The sequence below is a fragment of the Phalacrocorax carbo genome, chromosome 3 (genome assembly GCF_963921805.1).
Source record: "Phalacrocorax carbo chromosome 3, bPhaCar2.1, whole genome shotgun sequence".
NCBI lineage: Eukaryota > Metazoa > Chordata > Aves > Suliformes > Phalacrocoracidae > Phalacrocorax > Phalacrocorax carbo.
This window is the reverse complement of record NC_087515.1, coordinates 39,288,909-39,313,393: the sequence shown is the minus strand read 5'-3', so window position 1 is coordinate 39,313,393 and position 24,485 is coordinate 39,288,909. Positions and strand designations below refer to the sequence as shown.

At 38.8% G+C, this 24,485-nt stretch overlaps 1 protein-coding gene across 6 annotated transcripts in view; it reads left to right on the top strand.

Moving 5' to 3' along the window:
• Nucleotides 1-24,485, top strand: part of SOS1 (SOS Ras/Rac guanine nucleotide exchange factor 1) — a 54,015-nt gene that overhangs the window by 14,529 nt on the left and 15,001 nt on the right. For 5 of the 6 annotated variants that reach the window (XM_064446614.1, XM_064446613.1, XM_064446615.1 and 2 more), the window contains 6 exons: nucleotides 1,669-1,878; nucleotides 2,382-2,525; nucleotides 6,390-6,500; nucleotides 6,610-6,708; nucleotides 19,265-19,392; nucleotides 20,364-21,019. In XM_064446614.1, coding sequence (XP_064302684.1) covers nucleotides 1,669-1,878; nucleotides 2,382-2,525; nucleotides 6,390-6,500; nucleotides 6,610-6,708; nucleotides 19,265-19,392; nucleotides 20,364-21,019 — 1,348 coding nt within the window. The remainder of the gene's footprint in view (nucleotides 1-1,668; nucleotides 1,879-2,381; nucleotides 2,526-6,389; nucleotides 6,501-6,609; nucleotides 6,709-19,264; nucleotides 19,393-20,363; nucleotides 21,020-24,485) is intronic. The other variant, XM_064446617.1, reaches the window with a different exon arrangement.

Genomic DNA, 24,485 nt, shown 5'->3' with positions numbered 1-24,485 from the left:
AGAAGCTTAAGACCAGGGTGTGTAGCAGGGACCTTTGACTCACTAGGAGAAAGAACCTGCTGTGTGCTCATTTCCCTGCTTACTAGACCTGTATGTTTATGGGGAGTGTTAGGACAAGACCTGGGTGAAGAATGAGTGCTCTAGGTAGGTGTGTTTCTTCCAGTATTCAAGTCTGATGAACCTACCAGACTGTCTCTTGAACTTAGAGATCCCCAGATATTCTCTTGCAGAATAGTTGATATGTCTAATATTAGTAGTCAACAGCTTGGTTAACTGACATGTCTTCTGGAGAAGTAACATGCTTTTAAGAAAGCTTACTGTAAATACCAGGGTAAATGTCATGTTTGTTGTGGCTTGTTCAGAAGTTTAATTCTTGATCTCCAGTTTTATAATTATTTTGAAAAGTACTTTTTCATCCTGTTTTCTGCTACTTGAGAAACTCTAGCTCATGTTTAATGTGTTAGCCGTCTCTCTTGTGGTTCTCAGAGAAGTATTTACAACTTTGATCCTGCAGTCTTTTCAGTGATTGACAGTCATATGAGTCTCTGCAGTAACAGGCCTAGGTTGCCATGGCTTCACCTCCATCTGTTTGGAAGAGAGGCTGGCAAGCAGCACTTAAGTTCTCATTTATTTTGAAGTTCACATGTATTGTTTGATACACTTCGTGGCTTCCTGGAAGGGGTGTAGCTCTGGGCAGATTATTTGTTTATAAATACTGTCCCATCTGTCTATCCCAGGACAAAGTCCTCTTGTATGTTGAACTATGTCTTACGCTGGCTTGTTGTAAAGATTTGGTACATTGCTGTAGATTGTTCATGGACCCTATTTACAGTTTTCTTCTGCTAAAGATACTTCAAATTAGGATGCCTTTTACTAATTTGCAGTCAACTTATTTAGTTTACCTTTAAGATGTTCTTTGAGTATCATGGAAACAACCCAAAGTGATTTCTGTTTGCCGCTTGCTAAATCATTGTAATGATTCCTGGCTCAGGTATCATGTTTGGAAGAAGAGTTCAGTGATCCACTCTTCTTGAGAAGTTCAAATTATTACTTGTGTTTGGTAAGCCTTGCTCGGGTGTGAATTGAGACCTCCAGTAGTCAAAAGTTTTTAGAGGTCCTGTTCTCTATGTAGTTCTGCAATGTGAATGCCACCTTTTCTGAAGCTAGTACCCTTCATCGAGGGTCTGTTTTAACAAGAGAACTCAGAAGTTATTAAGGACAGAAACCAGGCTGTGTACATTGTATGGGCATGTCAGTATTCATCACAGATTACATGATCATGTGTGACTTCCTGTTAAAGCTAAAGCTGAAAAGCCAAAATGCACACAAATTTTTACTTCAAATAATACAGTATCTTCAGAAATTTAGATTTATGCATGGCTAATTCAGGGTAATAGAATACAGCTGAATGCTAAATGTGTCTGTATACTTCATAGACTGCTTAAAATTGTAATTGATTTTAGGACTGCGTTCTTGGAGAGATGCCTGTATTGGTATAAACAACGGGGAATTCTTCAGAGATTGCCACTGGGAATAATAACTTGTAAATCCATAGCAAAGAAAACTGCTTTTGTAATGCTCAACCAGTTGCAGAATGATAATACATAAATCTTACTGCTGATAAGTCTGACTTCTCAATTTGTGGATTTTCCCCTTTTTGCTGCCTAGGTATTAATGGATATGTTCCATCAAGATGTAGAAGACTTAAGTGCACTAACTTTATCTGATGAGGAACCCTCCACCTCAGGGGAGCAAACCTATTATGACCTAGTGAAGTCATTTATGGCAGAAGTTCGACAATATATAAGGGAACTAAATCTCATTATCAGAGTTTTTAGAGAGCCATATGCCTCCAACTCCAAACTATTTTCATCTCATGTAAGTATTGTACAGACCACAAACAACCCCCCCCATTATAATATCTATAAATCTAGATGAACACTTTTAGAAATTAACCGTTGTCCAGTTTAACATATCAATAGAAGAGGAATCACTTGTCTTGAGTTCTGAAATGGAAATAGTAAAGGGGCAAGGAGCACTTGTGGGGAAACACTGGTTTTGTAGAACTGTGGAAGAAACCACCCAATTTACTGTATTCACTTGCAGGCATGTGACTTAAGATTTGTCACTGTTCTTTTCCATGATGAATCATTGTAAATTTTAATATATTTATACATATATAGTAATTATTTTTACAATGAATTCTATGGTCCTTTAAGTTATACAGAAAGTATATAATAAAATATATTAAAATCTCGTTCCATTTAAGGAGATGTGCTTGACTTTCATATAACAGAGTAGCTTTGCACATAACCTCTTCCTCTTAAAAATTGTGTCCAATTCACTGTTGATGTATTTTCTGGTTCTATTGCTTTTCACAGGATGTAGAAAATATATTTAGTCGTATATCAGACATTCATGAACTTAGTGTGAAGTTATTGGGTCATATAGAAGACACTGTTGAAATGACAGATGAAGGTAGCCCTCATCCACTAGTAGGCAGCTGTTTTGAAGACATGGCGGAGGTAAGAAAACACTTGGGATTTTTTTTGCTATTCATAGTATTTTAATGACTTGCACTTAGATGCTAAGTGCATCTCTGTTCTAGCTGCCTTTGTTTAGGTTGAGATCTCTTCTTCCAACCCCACCATGATGAATAGACTACCCATTTTTGAGAGTGCTTTTACCTTTTTAGTCTCTAAACATGAATTTTTATACAGCTGTTTAAACTTTAGAGACCACGGGGTGGGGGGGGGTGGGGGAATGGGAACCCATCTGTGACTAGACTTCAACAGAAATGGAGGTGTCCTGTAAATTGGCTGTAGATCAGGATTGCTGTGGAAAGACAAAGTGGAACACAGGCTTCTCTGCCAACAGGCTTGCTAAACTGGTGAGGAAGGCTTTTGAACTAGGCTTGTTAATGGATGGGGATCAAAACTTGCAGATTTGAAGAGTTGACAGAAGGCGACATGCATAATGGAAAGCATGACAGCAAAGGCTCTTCTACCTCCCTGCTGAGAAGGTTGGACAACCAAAGGCTCATCTGAAGTGTCTTGTTTCACCAGGGTGTTCATGTACAGATAAGATGATCTGAGAGTCTGTGCACAGTTACAGAGCTGTCAATGTGACTGGAATTAGCGACACGGCAGGAAGGGTTGCATGATGGAGGGCTGTATGAATAATGAATACAGGAACTAAGGACGGACAGGTGGGGAAGATGAGGCCAGGATGCTTAACAAAAGGTCAGCTCAAATACATGGAGCTCTGTTATGGAATGAATGATGAGCTGGTTGAATGCTTAAGGATCAGGATCACAGGAGGAGGCCACCAAAGAGCATGTTGCAGTCAAGCTTCTCCTGCAAAGACTGCCCAATTGACAAGTGATCAAAACATTCTCTAAACAAGTAGGAGTCATCTCCTTATCACAGGCCCTGGTTCTCTTGGGAGAATAACCTTCCTGACATCTGCCGGGTGGATAGTTACTGTGGTTCAAATAATCCACAAGATTTTTGGAGGGCACTGGGGACAGTTTTTTGTGGCACATGCTGATGGGCCAACTAAGGAAGGTGCTGCACTTGACCTCTTTGTCATGAACAAGGAAGAACTGGCAGGAGCATCATAGCTAATGGCAGGCTTAGCCACAGGTGGTAGAGATGGTGGAGTTTAAGGTCCTGACAAAAGTGCAGGAGATAAGCAGACTGAAGACCCTGGACTTTGGGAAAATAGACTTTGCTTTTCAGGGAACTGGGAGGCAGGATCACATTGGTAGCTGCGTGGAGGGTAGAAGGGGCTCAAGAGAGCGGTTTATTTTCAGGGGCAGTGTGTTCAAAGCACAAGGAATAGGCATTCCCAGTCCCTAAGGAAAAGGTTAAGTGTAGCAGGAGGCAAGGACAAGCGCAGCTTGGAGTTTCCTGTTTAACCATACTCAGCCCATCACTACAAGAAAGACATTGAGGTGCTGGAGCTTGTTGAAAGAGCAATGAATCTGGTGAAGGGTCTAGAGAATAAGTCCTGTGAGGAGCAGCTGAGGGAACTGGGGTGGTTTAGTCTGGAGAAAAGGAGGCTGAGGGGGAGACCTTATTCCTCTCTACTAGTACCTGAAAGGAGGTTGTAACGAGGTTGGTGTTGGTCTCTTTTTCCCAAGTAACAAGTGATAGGATGAGAAGAGATGGCCTCAAGTCGTGCCATGGGAGGTTTAAATTGGATATTAGGAAATTTTTTTTCACCAAAAAGGTTATTAAGCACTGGAACAGGCTGCCCAGGGAAGTGGTTGAGTCACCATCCCTGGAGGTATTTAAGAGATGTAGACATGGTGCTTGGGGACGTGGTTCAGTGGTGGACTTGGTAGTGTTATGTTTATGGCTGAACTTGATGGTCTTAAGGGTCTTTTGCAACCTGAATGATTCTATGATTAAAAAAGAAACACAGGCTTCCCAGGAGGAGTGTAGCAGCATTGTCTAAGCAGGTGGAAATGGTATTAAGAGGGCTGCAGCTCAGCTGGAGTTAAACTTGGTGAGGAATGTTAAGTAAAGTGAGAAGGGCTTGTATAGGTGAAATGGCATGAAAAAGAAGATGGTAGAAAACATGGTATCTTTCTCATGAGGTGAGAGACCCTGTGCTGGAGAACATGGAATGGACTGAAGTACTGAGGTCTCCTTTGCTTGGTCTTTACTGGCAAGATGTGCTTCTAGGTTTCCCAGTTAGGCCTGCTGCCAAAGATTGAGGGAGTGAGGTAAAAATCAGAGATCAGGTTAGGGGCTATTGATCTAAGGTGGGTATATGCAAGTCTACTGGGTAGGACAGGATACTAAGGCAGCTGGCTAATGTCATTGCAAGGCCACTGTCTAGAATTCTTGAAATTTAGTGGAGTTGTGAGGGATTCCAGTGACTGGAGATAGTGTTATGCCCAATCTCAAAAAGGCTGATGAGGAGGTTCCTGGAAACTAGAAGCTGGTCAGCCTCTCCTCAGTCCCTGGGAAGATTAGCAAATCTTTCTGGAATTCACATCCTAGACTAGATGATGATTGGCAACAGCAGGCAGAGATTTCCAAAGGACAAACCGTACCTGACCAACTTGAATACTTTCTGAGAGGAGATGGCTGGCTCTGCAGATGACGGGAAGAGCAGTTAGTATCCCTTATCTGAACTTAAGTGAGGCCTTCAGCACAGCCTCTCATAGTATTGTTATAGTTAGCTTGGTGAGATATAGACTAGTCAGTTGAATTATAGAATGGGTAGAAAATTCGCTAGAATTGAAGGACTGTCATCAGCAATACAAAGTCCATCTGCTGGTCAATGATTACTGGCATTCCTCAGTGTTTGATACTGGGTCTAATACTGTTTAATGTCTGCATTAGTGTTGTGGGAGGAGGTCTGCTTCGTCAGGTTGGTAGGTGATGCCAAATTGTGGGGGAACACATAGGAGGACAGGGCTACTTCCTGGGGGACCTGACAGGCTGGAGAAATGGACCTACAGGAACCTCATGGAGCAGAGTAAAGGCAAACATGAAGATCTGCACCTGGGACCAAACAATGCCATGCAGTGATCCAGCTGCGTGGCTGAGGAGCAGTACGGCTTGACAGGGCTTGGAGATTCTGAGGAATTGGCAGTGAAGGCTAACTGCCTACTGAGTTATATTAGGAAAATTGTAGCCGGCAGGTTGAGGGTTCATTTCTGTGTAGCACTTGAGACCACATCTGGCATACCGTGTCCAGTTTTTGTCTTCCTAGTACAAGACATGCTTATACATGAGGGTTGCTGTCATGATTAAGGAGTTGAGGCCCATGATGTACAAAGAGGGTTAAGACTGCCAGGTTAATTTACTTTTATAAAGAGAAGTCTGAGGAAAGAGATCTTATTGCTGCCTTCAGTTACCTGAAGGGATAGTGTAGAAAAGACTGAAACAGGCTTTTACTGGGGGCTTACAGTAGAGAACTGCGAGGTGACATGAGAGGGAAGAGAGCATGTGAATGGTCAAAAGAGTAATCCTGATTAGATATTGCGTGGGGGGGGACGGGAAATCTGCTACAAGAACAATTGAATATTGGAATAGGCTCCCCAGAGAGGGTTTGATGCCTCCCTTCTTGTAAGTACTCAGAACTCAACTGAGCAACCTCAGCTAGATTTGACACTGGATCTGGCTTTGGCCCTGAGGTAGACCCTGCCCAATCCCAGTTCCAGGGAATTGGACTGGTTGACCTTCAGAGATCTCTTCCAGGCTGAATTACTCCATTAGCCTGTGCATGTAAAAGCATTAATTTTTTTTTCTATAGGTTTTGCAAAAAGTATACAGAAAAGTCTCTCCTATGTAGTGTATGTATTTTCTTTAAGAAATATGAAGTTTAGCTATTAAATCAGTTTCATAAAGTTATTCTGTATTTCTTCTTAGGAACTAGCATTTGATCCCTATGAATCATATGCGCAAGATATTTTGCGACCTGGTTTTCATGATCATTTTCTAAGTCAGTTATCAAAGCCAGGAGCAGCATTTTATTTACAGGTAACTTTCTTTTAAGTAAGCCATATCATTGATATTACTATTTTAATTACATTATAGTGTTGCTTCAATACACTTATTGTTTTAAGACTGAAACTTATTTTGTTTCTAGTCAATAGGTGAAGGCTTTAAAGAAGCTGTTCAGTATGTTCTACCCCGACTGCTCCTTGCCCCTGTTTACCACTGTCTTCATTATTTTGAACTGCTAAAAGTAAGAACGTTGTGTCAATATGATGTGTTTTCTTTCATAATTGTCAGTGTTGGATATCGGAGCTTTGTGTGCTCAGGTGTAAAACCTTTTACTAGAATGTGAATAATAAAACTGCTATGATAAAAGAAAAGCAGGTTATAGGCTCTGGTGTGTGCTATAACTAACTGAATTTCATGAAAGTTTTACAGCAGCTAATGATTTATGTTAAATAATCAAGTTACTATTCATTTAGAAAGCAATAGAGATCTAGGTACTCATTCTGTGAATGATTATTTCAACAGTGGTAAGAGATAAAGGCTTTCTCAAGCTGTTTCTAAATTTAAAATCACAGTAAGATTTCCCTTCAGACTTCATTTTCTTCTCATAAAAGCTTCAGTGTTCTTGCAGTGCACATCCCATGGTGGTTGTAAAGGTGACATCCTTCCCTCAGAGGAAAGGCTTGATTGATATATACACTTCTTGGGCTTTTTGTAATGAGACCTCACATCGGTGGGGTAACAGTAAAGACTCTAACATACACATGTACAAAAAATAGCAACAATTTTTTTTTTTTCCCCTTGGGTAGTTATGAGTTAGCATTGAATAATAGGAGTATAGAGCATTTTGAAGAAAACTTTCAAGTAGCATCTTCATTTGGACTTAATGGCAACTCATAGGGGATACATTATTCCAAATTTACTTAAATAGGGAAATTTTGATCAGAAGTAAAAAAAAAAATCTCTGCTCTTTTAAAGAAATGTGGGTATGTTTTTCTTTAATGTTTGGTTGGTTGTCTTGGGATAACCAAGTAGTTAGGTCATCTCTAAGTCGTAAGTGTCTACGGTTTTAACACCTTTTTTACTGATTTAGATCTACACATACAGCTTTGGCACATAGCTCATTTTGTGTAACATGCTTTTTTTCAATTTTGGAACGTATGCTTGATCTGTTTGTCTAGCTCATGGGTTCGTTCTGACTTTTCAGACATCTTTAACTTATTAAGCATTTCCTTTCATGACAGTCCATTGGAAGGGAGGTATGATACAGCTTGTGTGCATTTCGTATGATAGAGACCTGCACAGGCATAAAGTTTCTCTGCTCATACTTTTATCACACAGTACCTAGTGGCTTTGCATACTTCCATGTGAACATGTTATTGACTTATAAGATAGACAAAGCATGAAGGATTAACATGTTCTGACACAGGCATCCTGTGTTGCTTCTTACTGTTGGTAATTTTAGCGGGGGGGGAAGAGGGCACGTGTGCTTGCAGAAATAGGGAGCAGCTCCTGTTCACCTTTTGCAGGGCAAACTGGAGTCTAAGCTAAGCCCACCTCCAGAAGATTATCGGTCTTTTTGCAACTCCTGACCTATGCTTTATGTGAAATTCTTGTCTTTTCTCATTCATGCTCTACTCACACACCCCCTCCACCCTACGTAAATCTGGTATGGGATTTTGTTCTGTATGTGATAATCTTCCAGGTTTTCTTTCCACTGTGTTGCTCATCTCACATTTTAGTGAGATACCCGTCACTGTGGTCTGTCAGACGTGATACGTGTAATAGGCAGTGATGGATAATAGCATATGAAGAAAGAGATACTAGCTCTTGTGGCAGTAGCTTCATCTGTCAGTATGTACATGTGCACACAGCATATGAATCCCTCCCTCAAGTAGTCTCTGCTGGCAATAGTATTTCCTTTCTTACGTAAAGAATCTTCAGACAGATTCCAGCTTGGTTATACTTAAAAATGGCCTGATGGAAGGGCATTTGCTATGGAAGGGTATTAGTGGAATTATTTAGCCATATAATTCTGACAATGTCACTAATACAAGGCTGTATTGAATTCTTTTGTATGGTAAGAGTCCTGATTTAGTGATTGCAGGCCTATCGATGAATAATCAAGTTGAAAATGCTATGGAAATGGATATCTTGGTACGAAAAGACAAAATGTTGGCAAAGTAGTATGTGGAGAAACCATCTTATTTCTCTTGAATATAGATATACTTAAGGATAAAGGGGTTAGCATTTTTCTTTGCTATGTTGTATAATGTTGAATACTTAGAAGTTATAAATTTAAAATGCATCTCAAAGTTACCTTCTAAATATGCAGATTACAAAAAAGTAAATTTCTATCCACTAATGGTTATCCTGTTCAGAAATGAAAGCCTTCCTGAATTTTGGCAGGGCACCAGGAATGCACAAATACATATTCTATTTTTAGCTGAAGCTCCTTGCTGTAACTTTGTTGGAAAATTAGCATATGACTAAGGGCTGTGTTTTCCTTCAACCAACGTGAAAGTCCCCAAGCTTTTATATAACAAACTAACTATATAAAATAGAAGCTTCATATGAGACTGTGCTTTTCTGCAAATTTGCAGATAATATGAATGTGCTTTTCTAAATGTGGAATCTTAAGTGAAAGGTAGGATGGTACAAATAGTGCAGTTATTTATGGTCTTGAGTTATTGAAGAAAGAAATTTACAAGACTTCTAAATTGAATTGGGCACTGTTTCAGATGCTGTAAATTTGTGTGCATGTGTGATACTTATTCCTTTCTTTGGGTAAATAGAAGATTACTTTTAAATTACTTTTTTTTCCACGTAGGAGTGGCTCAAAGCGTTATTAACTTTGCTTAGATAAAATAATATGTTCTGGGAAACAGGAGAGCTAAGACAGTTTGAGGTTTTTTTGTTTGCTGTTTTTTTGTTTGTTTTTGTTTTTTAAATCAAGTGCAGGCTTGGCTCTCATGACTTATGGAAACTTCTTGTCTCTTTGCAGATATTTTTTTTTTAGTTAGAATTCTACATAGAATGATCTTAAATTCTCATGTCATTTAATAACAGCTTTTTTCAACCTTTGTTCTTAGATGATAAATAACTTGGCAGTCTTTACTGACTGGCAATTTAGCTCAAGTAGAAATACTCCTCAATTAAACTTTTTTGTCTTCCTCTTTCATTATGCTAATGTAACTTTAAAAAAAAATCTGGTTTGACAAGGTGTTCCAAGATAAGAAACCACCCTTTTACCAACCTGATGGTATTAAATTTGTTACATGTTCTTGAAGAAGGCACAGGGTGGTGAAATGTTAGTAGTTTAGGACTAAAGTATCTTCAGGTTGATCACGTAAATATCTTGCTGTGTGTTGTGTTAGGCAACACATCCCAAACTATTTTGGGCTTTGACTTCACTTTGATTCTCAGCCTTGTTTCAGCCAGGGTCATGATCCAGAGTGTAACAAATTCTAATGAGGTTGGTTTGCGATTCCATCTGTAATTGGTGTAACCCAGCCCAGGGTGGAGAATCACTGAGTCTTAATTAGTTGAACTTTGGCAGTCTGCAAAGTGTTTACAATATCTGCAATTATTGATCGTTGTCTCAAAACGTTGTCTGTGTTGCTTGTATTTAGTACAGGCACTGTAATTAATAGGTTCTATTGCTTTACTTGATTCTTAGTCTACTTCAATTAATATTAAAACCTGAAAATCACAGATTCAGCCTAGCTATGAATTATTTTAAGAAGGTATTTACTTGATGTAAGCAAAGGATTTTATCTTCTGAAATCACTTAGTCTGGTGTGCTTCTTTCCAAACACAGTAACTTGTATGTACCATACAGCTTTGAAATAAAAGTAAAAGCAGAAGTATTACTGTTTTACATGTATTTGTATATGTAACTGCAGATGAGGATGACTTCTTTTTTACGTCTCCTGGAGATAATGTGCAATTTTCTGTCTCTGTGACAGATGAAGGCCTATCTGCTGGAAGAAATGTAGCTTGACCAAACTGTTGCTAGTGTGTGATAAGGACTGCAAAGCCTGTTTGAGTGTTTTGTAGGAGAAGAAGCTGGAGTGATGTAAAAGTTGGTCTCAAGTCTAAGAGATTGCCTAGAATGTGACAGTAGGTGGAAAATTTAAGCAACTTCTTCATATGGTTAAGCTATGAAGACTTATATTACAACTGCAGTGTTGTAAAGGTATAGAAATTGTTCCATATGGTAGAAGCTGGAGGTGATTCAGCCACGTAACTTAGGTTCCATATTTCTTTCTTGTTTGTGTGGTTTTATTGACAATATTTCTCTTTCTTTTCTCCTTTAAATGCTAGTGGGTTTATGCTTTGTCAGCTGTGTGTTTGGCAGCCAAAGGGAAGATGATAGGGGTAAACAAAAATTTGTCACACGTGTATGTGCGTGCAGTTTTTCCACAAACTTGATTATTAATCTAATTAGGCTCTTTGAGGTAACTCGTTAACTGAAAAAGTTATTCAGAATGTATTTAATTTTTTCTTTCTAGCTGTAGTACTCGATGGATTCACTATGTGTTTGTATCAGAGATACATATATGCACATGTGCATCACTTAATTTGTCAGACTTATGTCATCTGTCATGGAGTTGAGATGAGGCTGTATGTTCTGTTGTATAGGTTTTTTTTCTTTTTACACAGGGTCTATCTGGGCTTTTGAGAAGCAGATATGTCTTTCCAGGGAATTTTCTAATGAGAAGTAATTACCTTGGAGAATTTTTTTAAATTATCCCACTAACTTTTTTTTTCTTTTCTGCAAAAGCTGGATAAAATTTAACAAAAGTGAAAGTAAAAAATCTTCTTCCACTTTGCTTACAGACAGGCCTCAGGTGACACTTGAGCTGTGTTATTGTCAATCTGCTGCCAGACCAACAAACACTGTACTTTGATCCCTTAAAGAAGGGAGTAGGATGGCACAGGGCCAGACTCATCTTATCTAGATGATGCCCTCTTTGGGATAGTCAAATGAAGCACTAACCGAACTCGGACTTTTGACTTCACTTATGTGTTTAACTGTTGGGTTCCAGGGTCCTGTTTTCTGATCCATTTTCTAGGAATACCTGCAGGACAAATTCTCCCTGGTACTGTGGGAATTAGGAGCGCTGTACTGGGACAGACTGTTATATGGGGCTGGTGATCTGTTCCTGGTTTTCAATGACTGCTGCTAATGATGGTAGATAGCTCTTCAGTGTACATGGCAGCAGTTTATGCTGAAGACCTAAGGCCAAGCTCTCATGAAAATAGATGGGTGTTATAGGACCTTGGGCAAATTTTGATTGGGTTTTTTTCCCTCTAAATAAAAGTTCTGACACAAGTAATCCATCAAGGATTGAATGTTAAGCAGCTTATTGTAGCTGAGATTTTTCAACCCTTTAGGATGATGTTAGTTTTTGTGACTGTGGCAGTTATGATGTAGTCCCTGGTACGCCTGTATTGCTGTATAGTCTTTTAATAACAGTAGGACATTTCCCTGTCCTTCTTGTTCCGCCTCTGTTCGTGTCACCTGCTGTACAAAAGGGAGATCCTCATAAAGAAGTAGTGCTGTGGTTGAGACTTCAATATACTTGATTTCTTCAGTGGAAATGTTGCTGGACGTGGAGCTCTGGATTTGGTCCCACTACCTGCATGCTTTCTCTGTTTGCTCTTATAGCAGTGGAGGTCTAAGTTTTCTGTCAATACTTTGATATCATCAGTGGAAACCAATGGAAAGATGTGGAAAATAATAAACACAAATAAAATAACAAGCTGCATTCATCGTTTCTTTAGACCAAGTCTACAGAGGAGATTCTGCTTGTCATCCCTCATTTCCTCTACTGTTTTTTCCTTTATCAGCAGGGTTCCTCTTAAAATCAACAGGGTTTGCTTCCCAGAATGACCTCTGACATTGCAAATTCATCTTAGTAGTGTTCAAAAATTCATATGTTTCTATCCAAATATAGAGGTGCTATCCAGTTGAGTTTACAGCCTTGCAAACTTGGCTGGCAAAGACCAGACTTGAATTGTGTCAGAGCAGTGAAAGTGGTTTTTAATCCACTTTGGAATTACAAAAGGGAAAGGGAAGAAGTTTTCAAATTGAATTGTCTTTACTGTGATGGAAAATTTGGGGGAAGAAAATGGAAGACTTCAATTACAAGTGTGGAAGCACATAGGTAAATATTTTGTGATATTTCAAATACTGATCTAACTAACTGTTATCAACTTAGTTATGAATTTTAAATTTCTAATGTATTCTGCAGGTCTGCTAATAATGATGAGGCAAACCAAAGTGACAGTAAGAAAGAAGAGAATTTCAGAGCATGAAGGCTCTGGAAGGATCTGTGTGAACTTGTACCTTTGTTGCAGAAAGGTAATGAGTCTGCTGTGGAAGAGACATCAGCATATGCAAAAAAGAACCCAAACAAACATATTTTTGAAGAATGCAGAGCAAATGGGTTTTCCATACTCTGAGAAGACAAGGCTTCCTGTAAAAAAAGTAGCCGTTTCCCTAGTAATGGCATCTGGGTGTATAAAATACATATATGGCAGCTAGTAGCCTACAAAAAAAGTCTGAATGTTTAGGAAATGGTTTTATGGGAACATCAGGGAGCTTGTTTGAAAACATGGCTTTGTTTTTATATCTGTTCCTTGATGAAGGAAATATTGATTGTGTAAGCTCAATTAGAATTGCTCACATATATTAATCCCTTCCCAGCAGCAGAAACTGAGAGCAAAAATACACTCTTTCCTGCTGAGCAGAGATACCAGTTAAAATACCTAGCAGGCTCTAGTAGCACTTCAGCAGACCAAATCTGAAATATGATCTCCTGAGAGGCTCTACCCATTCATGGGAATGCTAGTGGCAAATTGGCCATATAAGACACCTGTTTCAGAAAACTTTGAACTGTTGAATTGGTGAAATGTCAACTGGCAGACTTAATGTGCAGTTTGTATTTCTGAAAAGCTCTTCCTGACTCTTCTTCAGTGTCCATCCTGATGTGAAAAACAGCACTTACTTCAGAGTAGCATAATTTATTTCTGAAGCAAATTCAACTTAATTTCATTCCCCCCTCCCCAAATAAGAACGTCCACATCAAGTAATCGAAGTAGTGACTACTTAAATTGACTTTATTTTTTTTGAGCTCAGGTGAAGTTTGATGTACTTCTCCACATACCTTTGAGATCTATTTTAGGTTACATAGTCAAGCTGTGAAAGAACGGGGAAGCTTGTACTAAAACTTGTAGTGCTGCTTATTTTCCTCTGTTTTAATGCTTTATTTTTACAGCGTGCTTCCCAATGGGCTGACTGTATTTTATATTATGTGAGTTAAAACTTAATGTGAAATAAAAGATGAGGGCTTTTTAGCTTCTATCTTTTAAAATGTACTTCCCAGAGAATGCTGGAGGCTTTTTGTAATCATTTTCTGATATCTGAGGTTTGATATTTGACGTATTTAGGTAAGATTATGTGCTCTAATGTAACTCTAAAATTAAACTGAGAAGGCATAGTTAAACTTTGAGTGGGGAAAAAGTTTCTACCATTACTTCAGTAGTATATTAACTTATGTTCCACTCTTAATGCAAACAACACTCCTGCTGTAATGTAAATCTAAATAAACAATTATATAAATGTATGCATATTTTTACTGCACTGTGCTCAACCTTCAGTTTACATGATAACAAAATTACTTTTGAAATTCCAATGCATTAAAGGTATGTATGTCCAGGAAAAATATGACACATAGTTTCCCTTAAGTTTCAAGTATGAAGTGCCTTTGCTAGCATTTCCCAGAAGTGTATAGTGTTCCTGCAGTCATCCCCACTTGCTGTTCCAGATGATTTCCTGATGCTTCCTAAAAATTGAAGTTTCTGGATACGAGAGCACTTTTTTTCACAGTATACTGCTGCTTTGGGCTGAGTTGTTTGTTATTTGGAGGAATTGCAAAAAGTCAGAAAGAGCTCTTGGGTGGCTCAATGCTATGGAGCCAGCTTCCAGGACTGTTTTATGGCAAAGGGCCAGCAGGCCTGCATTTGTCAGAGAAAAACCCTGTTCATTTTTATTCTTGATCATAAAATAGCCTGTTCCAGGATTGCCTTTTGGTAGGTACCCTCTTCTCAGAAATGTGTTGAAGAAAACGGTGAGGCGTTAGAACAGAAGCTGGAGTAACTGGTGTCAGTGTACTTGAAGTTCTTGTGAACATTGCTTACTTTTGTAGCATTTCCCTACAGAGCAGATAGCTAGGTCACACTACAGGTCAGGCTTCCTTTGCAAGCTATGCAAGTGTTTTGTTGCCTTGCTGTGGGCTTCAGGATGTCTGAAGAAATGACACAGTGGGTTTTGAAGAGGTTTCTCTGAAGCAGCACTAGTTCAAGCTCATCGTTCTGAGTACCGTGGTGTGCAGCTTCCACTTGTAACGTGGGACCACTTATGCACTAAGCTTCTTGGATTAATGTTTTGAGGGGCAGTAAGTATCATTAGCACCTACAGTCAAGTGATCTTCAGTTAAGCTTAAGTTAAGCAAATTCAGTTGTGATTTCCCTGCCTCCCATATGCTCTTGTCTTTTGTGTATAGAAGCTGATCTGTGATCTCCCCTCCCAGATGAACTGGGGAACTTGCAGTTCACAAATTGTAGTGGGTAGATTTAGAATAATCTTCTGGGAAGACAGAAGTCTAGATTGTGATGTCAGCCCTGAAGTGCGAGATCTTATATCCATCATGACGCCTACTAGTATTGTTATATCTGCAGTCTCATCATAAGTATAAATACATTTTTCTGTCATTGTCTTTCTAGATAGACGCTTCCCTGACAGCATAAGACAAGGGCTACTAGAGTCTTAATTTTGCACTGCGTGAGGAGGATTTCTTCTTTATCTGTTCGGAATTTCCTGGTTTTGTAAATATCTAATCCTTGTGTTATGCAACAGGTAGAATGAAATACCGTGTCTTCCACTTCTTGATATCTCTTCCGAGCTCACAGCCTGGACTACAGAGTACTTTTTCTTTATTAGAAACTTCACTTAGCAGTCTGTTTTCCAAGTTTGTTTTCTTTAAATGTCTAGGGTACTGCACATACAGTTACAATCATTATAAACCAATATTTTCTCATAAGATTATTAAAAACCACAGTGACTGTAATACTACTGAAAATAAAAAATCAGCACCTCCTTCCCATAATAATGATATTAGTATTCTTCACAGAACACTTTATCTTAAAGAAAAGAAGAAAAAAAAAAAAAGCAGCATGCTTTTATTTAGCATCTACCCTATTCATTCATTAGGGGGCACTGCACAGCTGTAGAAAAGAATCAGTGAGATTTGCAGAGAAACTTGGCTGTTTTTCCAGTGATGCCATTTCACTTTCCATAACCTCCTTTTCCAGATTGTCTGTGGGCAGTGTAAGATGAAAGCCATTACCATAATTTAAGCTCAGTTCTGACTATAACTGGTTTTGATAGCAGTTTATGGTAATTATACAATGCTCAAATATAAACTTTCAAATCCCTTTTCTGTGCACAGAGATGTGTCTTCATTGTATTTCACAGTACTATCTCATTTACCATTTGTGTTGGTCTTACACTTAAGGCGATGCATACTTCTACATGCTACTTTTTAAATGTTAAATGTGGAGCATAATTACACTCACTGGACTTTGGTTTAGTTTGTATATACAGTTAGAAATATGGGTTACTTCCAGTGGATCATGATGGGGAAGTGTTAGCCTTAAACAATAGCTTTCTCTCTAGCACGGTGTATTACATGTATTTTGTTTTTGGACATGGGCTTTCCTGTAATGAATACCAAAATTTTTGCAACCAGAGAGAAATCGCTGTAAAAACCATTTTAGAAACTCAACATGGGAGCAGAACGCTTTGCAATAACAAATATTAATCTGTACCAGTACGTTTCTGAAGAAAATGTACAAGGAGTAATTTTTTTCCCAGGCATTTGAGTTAATAAGGTGCTACATTGAGAAAATTCCGCATTGCTTTATAGGGGTTGATTTTTTCTGTTTGTTTGGTTTAGTGCTCACCTTATACACGTTAGCCTACATTTGCGCAGGTTTCTTCTGGGATTTTTTCCAGATTTCAAAAACTTGATTCTTTTGGGATATGGGACGTTTTTGTTCTGCTTTATGCTAGGCACCATGCGTCTGTTATTTTGACTGCAGTATTTAGGTTATATAGACATCATTAAAGATAAGGAAATAATTTCATAAGTTTTGTTGCATGTTGAGCCTAATCTTCATCAATTTTTGTCTGTTTTATGTGCCCTTTGCTCCTCACCCTGTCTCCTGTGGTACCCTTAGAAGCAAATGGCAGAATATTGCAGGATCTAAAAGGCTTGTTTTCAAAGAGCCTAGGCTAAAACAGTCTTGTCCATTGTTCAAGGATAGCTACCCAGAGATGATAAGAAATCCAGCCAGACTCTTTTGATGGAAGTTGGCAAAGAGGCAGTGTGCAAGGCAAAGAGCTTCCTTTGAACTCTTGTGCAGGAAAGATGCAAAATCTTAGAGGTAGTTGTATGTTTTTCTCAGCTTTATTTCAGGACTTCTTTCAATGGTGCTGCACCTGCCTCATTTATCTGAAGTCCTTTCTAGGCCTATATCATCTGCAGAACTTGAAGCAAAGGGAAGATGATACCTCTGTGTTAAATCTAGAGAGCACAGGAGTATGACAAGGGTAGTCTGTTCCTTCTTGGGAGTGATTTGTTCTCCGTGAGACCTTTTGGGAAGTAATGCCTGTTGTGGTGCATTGTAAACCCTATTTCAGTGGTTGTCAAATGGGTAGGTACTCATGCCTAATGCCACTTAGGTATGACAGGTTATGCTACATGAACCAAAGCTGCCTAGAATAAACCTTGTGGCCATCCTTATGGCTGAAAACAGAAATAAAGTTGCCTTTTGCATTGACAGCTATTGCACTGAATGCTTAACTCTACTCGGGAAAAAAATGCTATTCTGTGACCCATTCAAATATCAAACAAGAATATGTTGTATTCAGTTGGATTTTGGAGGACAATACTTAGGTTTCACACTGGAAGCAAACAGCGCAATTGTACTGTTTCCAAGGGTGTCTGTTATTCTGGTCCACGCCAGCCTGTCACTTCACTTTTACCACCTCTGTCAAAATAAATCTTTCAATTGTGTAGAGTCAGTTCTTGGTGTGTGATAGTCTGAAACGCTTGTCTCTTAGTAATCCTGTAAATAATTATCTCAGTTTTATGTCTAAGCCACAGCTGCAGTCAATAATTTTTTCACTAACTATGATGTGAAACATTTTAATGCTTAAATGAAGATTTAAGACAAAAATCTTAAACATCTTAGGATAAAAACGTAGCAGGTCTTGTTTTATAAAACTTACCTGTCACAGTGATAGCTAGGCACAAAATACTAGTATTAACAGTTCCCATCTGGTTTTAGTTTATAACTGTGTTATATATATATATATTTGTCCTTTAAGAAAAGTTGAGTTAGTATATGAAGGCATTAATGTAGCTGTGTACTCACATAGGGACTTAGTACCCTGGTTTTACAAGCTGGCCATGGTTAGATGCCCCCATGTTTTCTGACGAACAGCAGAACAACCCCCCTATGGTAGAAGAACATTTACTTCTCTCCACTGTCCCTCTGGTTGTTGTTTTCCCCTTTGTTTCTTTGCATGAAAAAAAATCACAGTCCTGGTGGATAATAAGCTGAATACAAGCCAGCAGAACACCCTTACAGCAACAAAGGTCTGTATTGCTGTATTAGCAAGTGTGTAGCCATCAGGTTGAGGGAAGTGGCAGTGCCTATCTGTTCAGTACTGGCAAGACTGCACTGGGAGAACCACGTCCAGCTTGGACTTCCTGTTGGCTTTGGTGTACTGAAACAAGCCCACTGGAAGGGCTTGTCAAGATGACATGAGGAATGGAGCATGTGATGAAGGAGAAGCTGGGGGAGTGGGGTTATTAATTCTGGAGAAAAGGAGGCTGAGCAGGGGAAATGTTCCCGCTGTCTTTGTGTGATGGGATGGGGAAGACAAGAGAAATACTTCTCACAGCTACATAGTGCTTCCCCATATTCTGCTATGAAAAATCAATAAGGGAAATCCTGATAAGCTATTAGGAAAAAATTTTCACCATGAAGAATTTCAGATGTTGGAACAGATTGTCCAGAGAGGTTGTGGCCTCTCCGTTCTGAGAGCAATTCAAAACTCAATATGGCTCTAGGCAACCTGATCTGTGTTGGCTCTGCAGTTGAGCTGGAAGTTGGATAAGATAATCTTCAAGGTCCCTTCCAACCTGAATTATTGATTAGACTGTTGTTAGTGAGGTAAGAGCCCTTGTAATCTGTTTATAAATGCAGTGAAGGAGTTTTGTTTAGCTTTCAGTCCAGCCTGCCTATTCTAGGAGGATTTATACATTTTACAAATGTACAGATCTTGTGCAGTAGAATAGTATGTGTGGGGATCGCCTTCCTTACTTGTTCTTCTTAAGATTTAACACCTCTGATGGGTTCTTTTTTTGGAGATGTGAAGTAAATCAACTTGTTTTGAGGTAAATAATGTGCCTCCCACATACAGACACACTCAGGCACTAGTGACTGCTGGTCTCGTTTTACTGAGATTAAACTCTTAGCAGACAGTTGTGTCTCTTGCCTGTGTCAGTAATGCACCTGGTTATTTCATTAACTTCAATAACAAGCAGAGCATGCAAAATCAGCAGATGGTTGGATTTCTTCTTCCTAGGTCAAACTTCTGGATTTGCACATACCAAAATGCTCATAACGCTTTTTTTGTATTTGACTTCAAATGTTCACAGCAATTGGAAGAAAAAAGTGAGGATGAAGAGGATAAAGAGTGCTTAAAGCAAGCAATAACTGCCCTACTAAATCTTCAAAGCAGCATGGAACGGATATGCTCCAAAAGCCTTGCAAAACGAAGGCTTAGGTAAACATGTTTCCATTTTTCCTGCTTTCTGCTCTTAACGCTTTGCTATAAATCCAGGGCTCCCAGTTTCCTCTTTTAGTAAACAATGAACAAAATAGTTTGTGACAAGCCTGCTTTTTCAGAGGAAGTGACATCAAAGCCAAGATAATTTGTTATTGTTTTAAAACCGTTCTAATTTCTATGTGTCCTTGCATACTGGTAGTTGAGACATTTTGAGAATTCACTGGTAAGTAGAAAGTTATGGTGTTTGTGGGTTAATTATGCTCAGATAATAAATATGCACCTAAAAATATTGTAAAAGTACATTTCTGTGTGATTAGAAGTGTGTGTTCTGGAATTTGAAACTACTTAATCTGAAGAGTTTCTTGTGCAATGGCTAGTTAAAATTGCCATTGGATAATAGAAATAGATGCATAGATAACTAGTACTTAGTTGTCCTGTTGTAGAAAATTCTTGGATCGTGCTATCAGCTGTTTGATTTAATGCTAATATTTGTGCAGTTATTTAAACATGTTAAAAATTTGATTTTGCTCTTAAAATTGTTTCAATATTTTCTTTGTCAAACAAGTCCTGTGCTGCAAAGTGTAAACTTTAGACTAAGACATGAATGCATTTAACAGCTTATTTTCTCTGAACGTGCTCTTTCAAATTAATGCAGCTTAAAATTGTTTGTCAGCTATGGAAATTAGTGGGTTTGTTAGGCTAAGAAGCATTAATGACTTGCCTACTTCTGGTTGCCTGTGTTTAGGAAAAACACTTATTGCACAGAAAATTAGTAGAAAATCTATCAAATGAGGTAGTTGAGAAACATTAGTCAAGGCTTGCAGTGGTGCTGATAGTGCTAAAATTGCATTCTTAGTGGAATTCTCACCACTCAGAAAGATGATCTTGTGTTTTTGCTGTTAGTGGTAGTTGTTGTTTTTAAATACACATATACTAATAGGCTGCCTTTCTCCCATCCTTCACTGAAGTGAATCTGCATGCCGATTCTATACGCAGCAGATGAAGGGGAAACAGCTAGCAATTAAGAAAATGAATGAAATCCAGAAAAATATTGATGGTTGGGAGGGTAAGGACATTGGACAATGTTGTAACGAGTTCATCATGGAAGGAACACTCACGCGTGTAGGAGCAAAGCACGAGAGACACATATTTCTATTTGATGGCTTAATGATTTGCTGTAAGTCAAATCATGGCCAGCCAAGACTTCCTGGTGCTAGCAATGCAGAATATCGTCTAAAAGAAAAGTTCTTCATGCGAAAGGTACAAATCAACGACAAAGACGACACTAATGAGTACAGACATGCATTTGAAATCATCTTAAAAGATGAGAACAGTGTTATTTTTGCTGCTAAATCAGCTGAAGAGAAAAACAACTGGATGGCAGCGTTGATATCTTTGCAATATAGAAGCACCCTGGAAAGGATGTTGGATGTAACAATGTTGCAGGAAGAAAAAGAGGAGCAGATGAGATTTCCAAATCCTGAGCTTTATAGATTTGCAGAACCTGACTCTGAAGAGAATATTGTGTTTGAAGAAAACATGCAGCCCAAATCTGGAATCCCCATCATCAAGGCAGGAACTGTTGTCAAGCTCATCGAGAGGCTGACTTACCACATGTATGCAGGTGAGGTACTTCATTTATATAGCCAAAACTCAAGGCAGAGACTAGTTTATCCTTCTCTTTCTGTGATGAATACATGCAGCAAAATATATAAAGTGTGTAGAAAGCAAATGTGCTTTGCAGTGCATTCTAACGTGCTTTTTGAGTTAAGGTTTTGAGATCTAAATATGCACCTCTAGCTGTAGCAGTTAAAAATATGAATCCTGTTTGGCTGAATGTAGTGGGTTATGTGTGTGCATAAGGTTATTCTCATGTAAAGGATGGGAGGCAGGGTCCTGCAGGAATTGAGCACAGGACAATACTTTTTCCTGTATGCCCCAGGCTACAAGAATTGCCTTCCCTTGAGACTTCCAAAGCTGGGTGGCACATGAAGCACCAGCATTGCAGGAGGAATTATAGGCCTGGTTTTTTTCAGTTAAGGGTCGTATTCTGTCAACTCTTACCTGTGTCCATGCTGATGTGTAATGAAAAGACTAAATATTAGCTTGCTAGAAGCAGTCACTTGCGTAATTTAGCCTCGGTAATTTGCCTTAATGAGAATTTCCAAGGGGATTTGATTTAAGGACTTTACACTTCAGGTTCCTGTTTGTGTTGAAGATACATTGAAGGCATTTATGTGATCATCCAGTCCAACCTCAGTGTGTCGAGATTTTCTTGATAATTTCCCAGGATTTTCATAAGCTGTGTGGAAAACCATGGGCTTGGGTTTTGGGTTAGGATTTCTTATTTTTGTGAGTCTACCTGTATGTCAGTTATTCTGAAACTTCATGTATCTTAGTGCTTCTCATATTCAACTATAGATTCTTTTTTTCTCTCTTTCTTTTTACTCTTTACACTCTGATTATCCTAAGTTGTTCTTCTGCAGCTCAGTCCTGGATACTTTGCATAGACCATGAATATTTGTTTGGAAGAAGTGGGGAGTAAGCAGAATATAATTAGCATAGTTTAGTACTTCTGTTTGTTTTTAAAATGCTTGTAAATACATTTGTTTACTCCATTCCTTTTATTGTTCTTCTCCACATTTCATTCAGTTGAGCTTTCCTAACATTTATTAGAAATCCAAATGCAATATCATCAGTTTTTACCAGAGCAATTTTGTGCCTGTGTTCATTTTCTTTTAACTTTAAAAACTTGTAGCTCTTGGCTTGGAATTTTAGGGGTGTGATTTATGACATAATTTTATGGGTTTGGAAGTTAAAATAAAACAATTCAGCCTTAGAAAAAAGAAGACGTGCTTTTTTTTTTTTTAAGCTAGCATTGTATTTGGCAGAGAATTAGCAAAAATAGTGCTTCGTTACTGCCCTTGTGAACATTTGCTTTGGCTAACTTGCACACCATTGAAAATTGCCCTTTCCATATGCAGTGGGACTTTGGTGCTGTAGCCTTGGCATTGCTCCAGGTGCTAGCTGTGTTTTCCATGTGTCATCTCTGTCCAGGGAGCCACAAACTACATTTCCATAAAATAAAGGCCTGGTTTTAAGAAACTTGTGGCTGTTGAAATGTGTCTCTTGTATTGGTTTTTTTGTATCTGCATATCTTTTGGCCTTTCTAGCACATAAAGGAAGAATTCAGATTGATTGATAGATGGACCTTTGTCCAGTCATTTAAATCCCTGATTGTAACAGCCCCTATTTAATAAAGCTTTAAGTAGGTTGCTTAAAGCCTAACATTGTAGGTATGTGTGACATTGACTTAGCTGTTGTATGACAAAACTGAGAACACATGTACTGTGAGATAGGCTGAAAGACTTTGACCAGAAGAATAAAAATGGTTGTCCTGTGATGTATTTAGCCTGTCTTTGTAGCCTTAAAGACGTTAGTGCAATATACATGGGCCTGATGCTAGGTTACACGTCACTTCTCAACACCCTTATCTTTCATTCTATACCTTCTGTCTGTTTTATAATTGGTTTTCTAGAAGGTAAAATGTCATCATTCTTACCATTCTGTGCTGTCTTTTCCAGGGGAACAAAGAAACAGAGATACAGTGACTCAGCCAAAAATGCTCTGTTGTACAGGAAACAAGGTCCATTTACTATGTAAATCATTCAGTGTTTTGTTGCAGTTTATGAGATGCAGTGAGTAGGGCCACAGCTTTCCATAGTAACCCTTTAGCCCTTCTTCTGTATGCGTATCAGCTGAGTTCAAGGCTTCTGTGTTGCTTGGAGACATGGGAAGATGAGTACTCTGGCAATATGTAGCCGAACAGCTACAGACTGTAAAAATGCTTTCCTTGCCCCATGTAGGATTGTGAATCATAGAATGTCCTGAGTTGGAAGGGACCCATAAGGATTATCGAGTGCAACTCCTGTCACACAGCTCCTGTGCACGTGATTGGAATCTTAAAACAATTTATTGACTTTATATTCATATGCTAGAATACCAAGCCCTTACTTTTCTGAGGCAGCTTTTCTCAAATATGGCGTGACTGGTTATGGCAGCCTTGATCTGACAGTCTAAAGATAGTATTTACCATAGCTGTGACTCTTCTGTAGGTCAAATACTATAGGGGATAATTTCACATATAATTGCAGGGGTGGTACCAATTTGTTGCAAGTAGCTGAAGAGCAGTTTAGTTAGTTGCATATTGAGGAGTATATGGGCTGTGTTCAGACAGTAGTCAAATCAGGTCTCAACTTTTTTGTCACCTGTGAAGATCCACACAGTCCATCTCATCTATAGATATGGGTGTTGGACCTTTTATTTTTCTTCCCTCACCTCCCTGACAACGCACAAACCAGCTTGTCAGCTGAAATATTTCTTTGTTTCACTGTGGAACAGGGACAGCCCAGTAGCCTAGCTCTAACAAAGCAGTGCTGCAGGAGGCATCCAGCCACTATGAGTGCTAGGACAGGGAGACAGCCCTGACGGCCACCTGGCCACAAAGGTGCAGCAGACTGTCCAAACCATCCTGCCATGGAGCAGCAAAATAGGGAGAAATCTCATCTGCAAAAGCAGCTTTCCATATATTTTTGCATGAGAGAAACTGCCCTTCGATTAGAAATTCAGATTCTGACCTTATTTGTATATATTGGTGGGTTTTACTTGTTTTAACGTGTTCCTGCATTCATTATCTCCTCCTTTGCCAGATTTTTAAGAGCAGCTGGGTTAGGTGGTACCAAGATTTGGAAGTCATGGCAAATTTTTTTATCTATAGGGCAGTGCTCTTCTATTTTTAAAGCTTTGATATGTTGAGTGCTTGTGCGTCATCATAGTGTCCATTTCCTTTCTTAAGGAATTCAAGGGTGATTATTTATAAATCCGTGTAGGACAAGTTATTGTTCTTTTTTAGCTTTCAAATTGGCTGTATTGAAGAGAGAATTATCACATGAGCAGACATCCTGACTAACTAGTGTTGTCTGTATTTTTTTTAACGCTTGCTCATATATTGTACGCTATTTTGAGTTACAGATTTTGCTAGTAAGATGACAAGGTTAGATTTGATTTTCTGATCTACTTAATTTGAAATT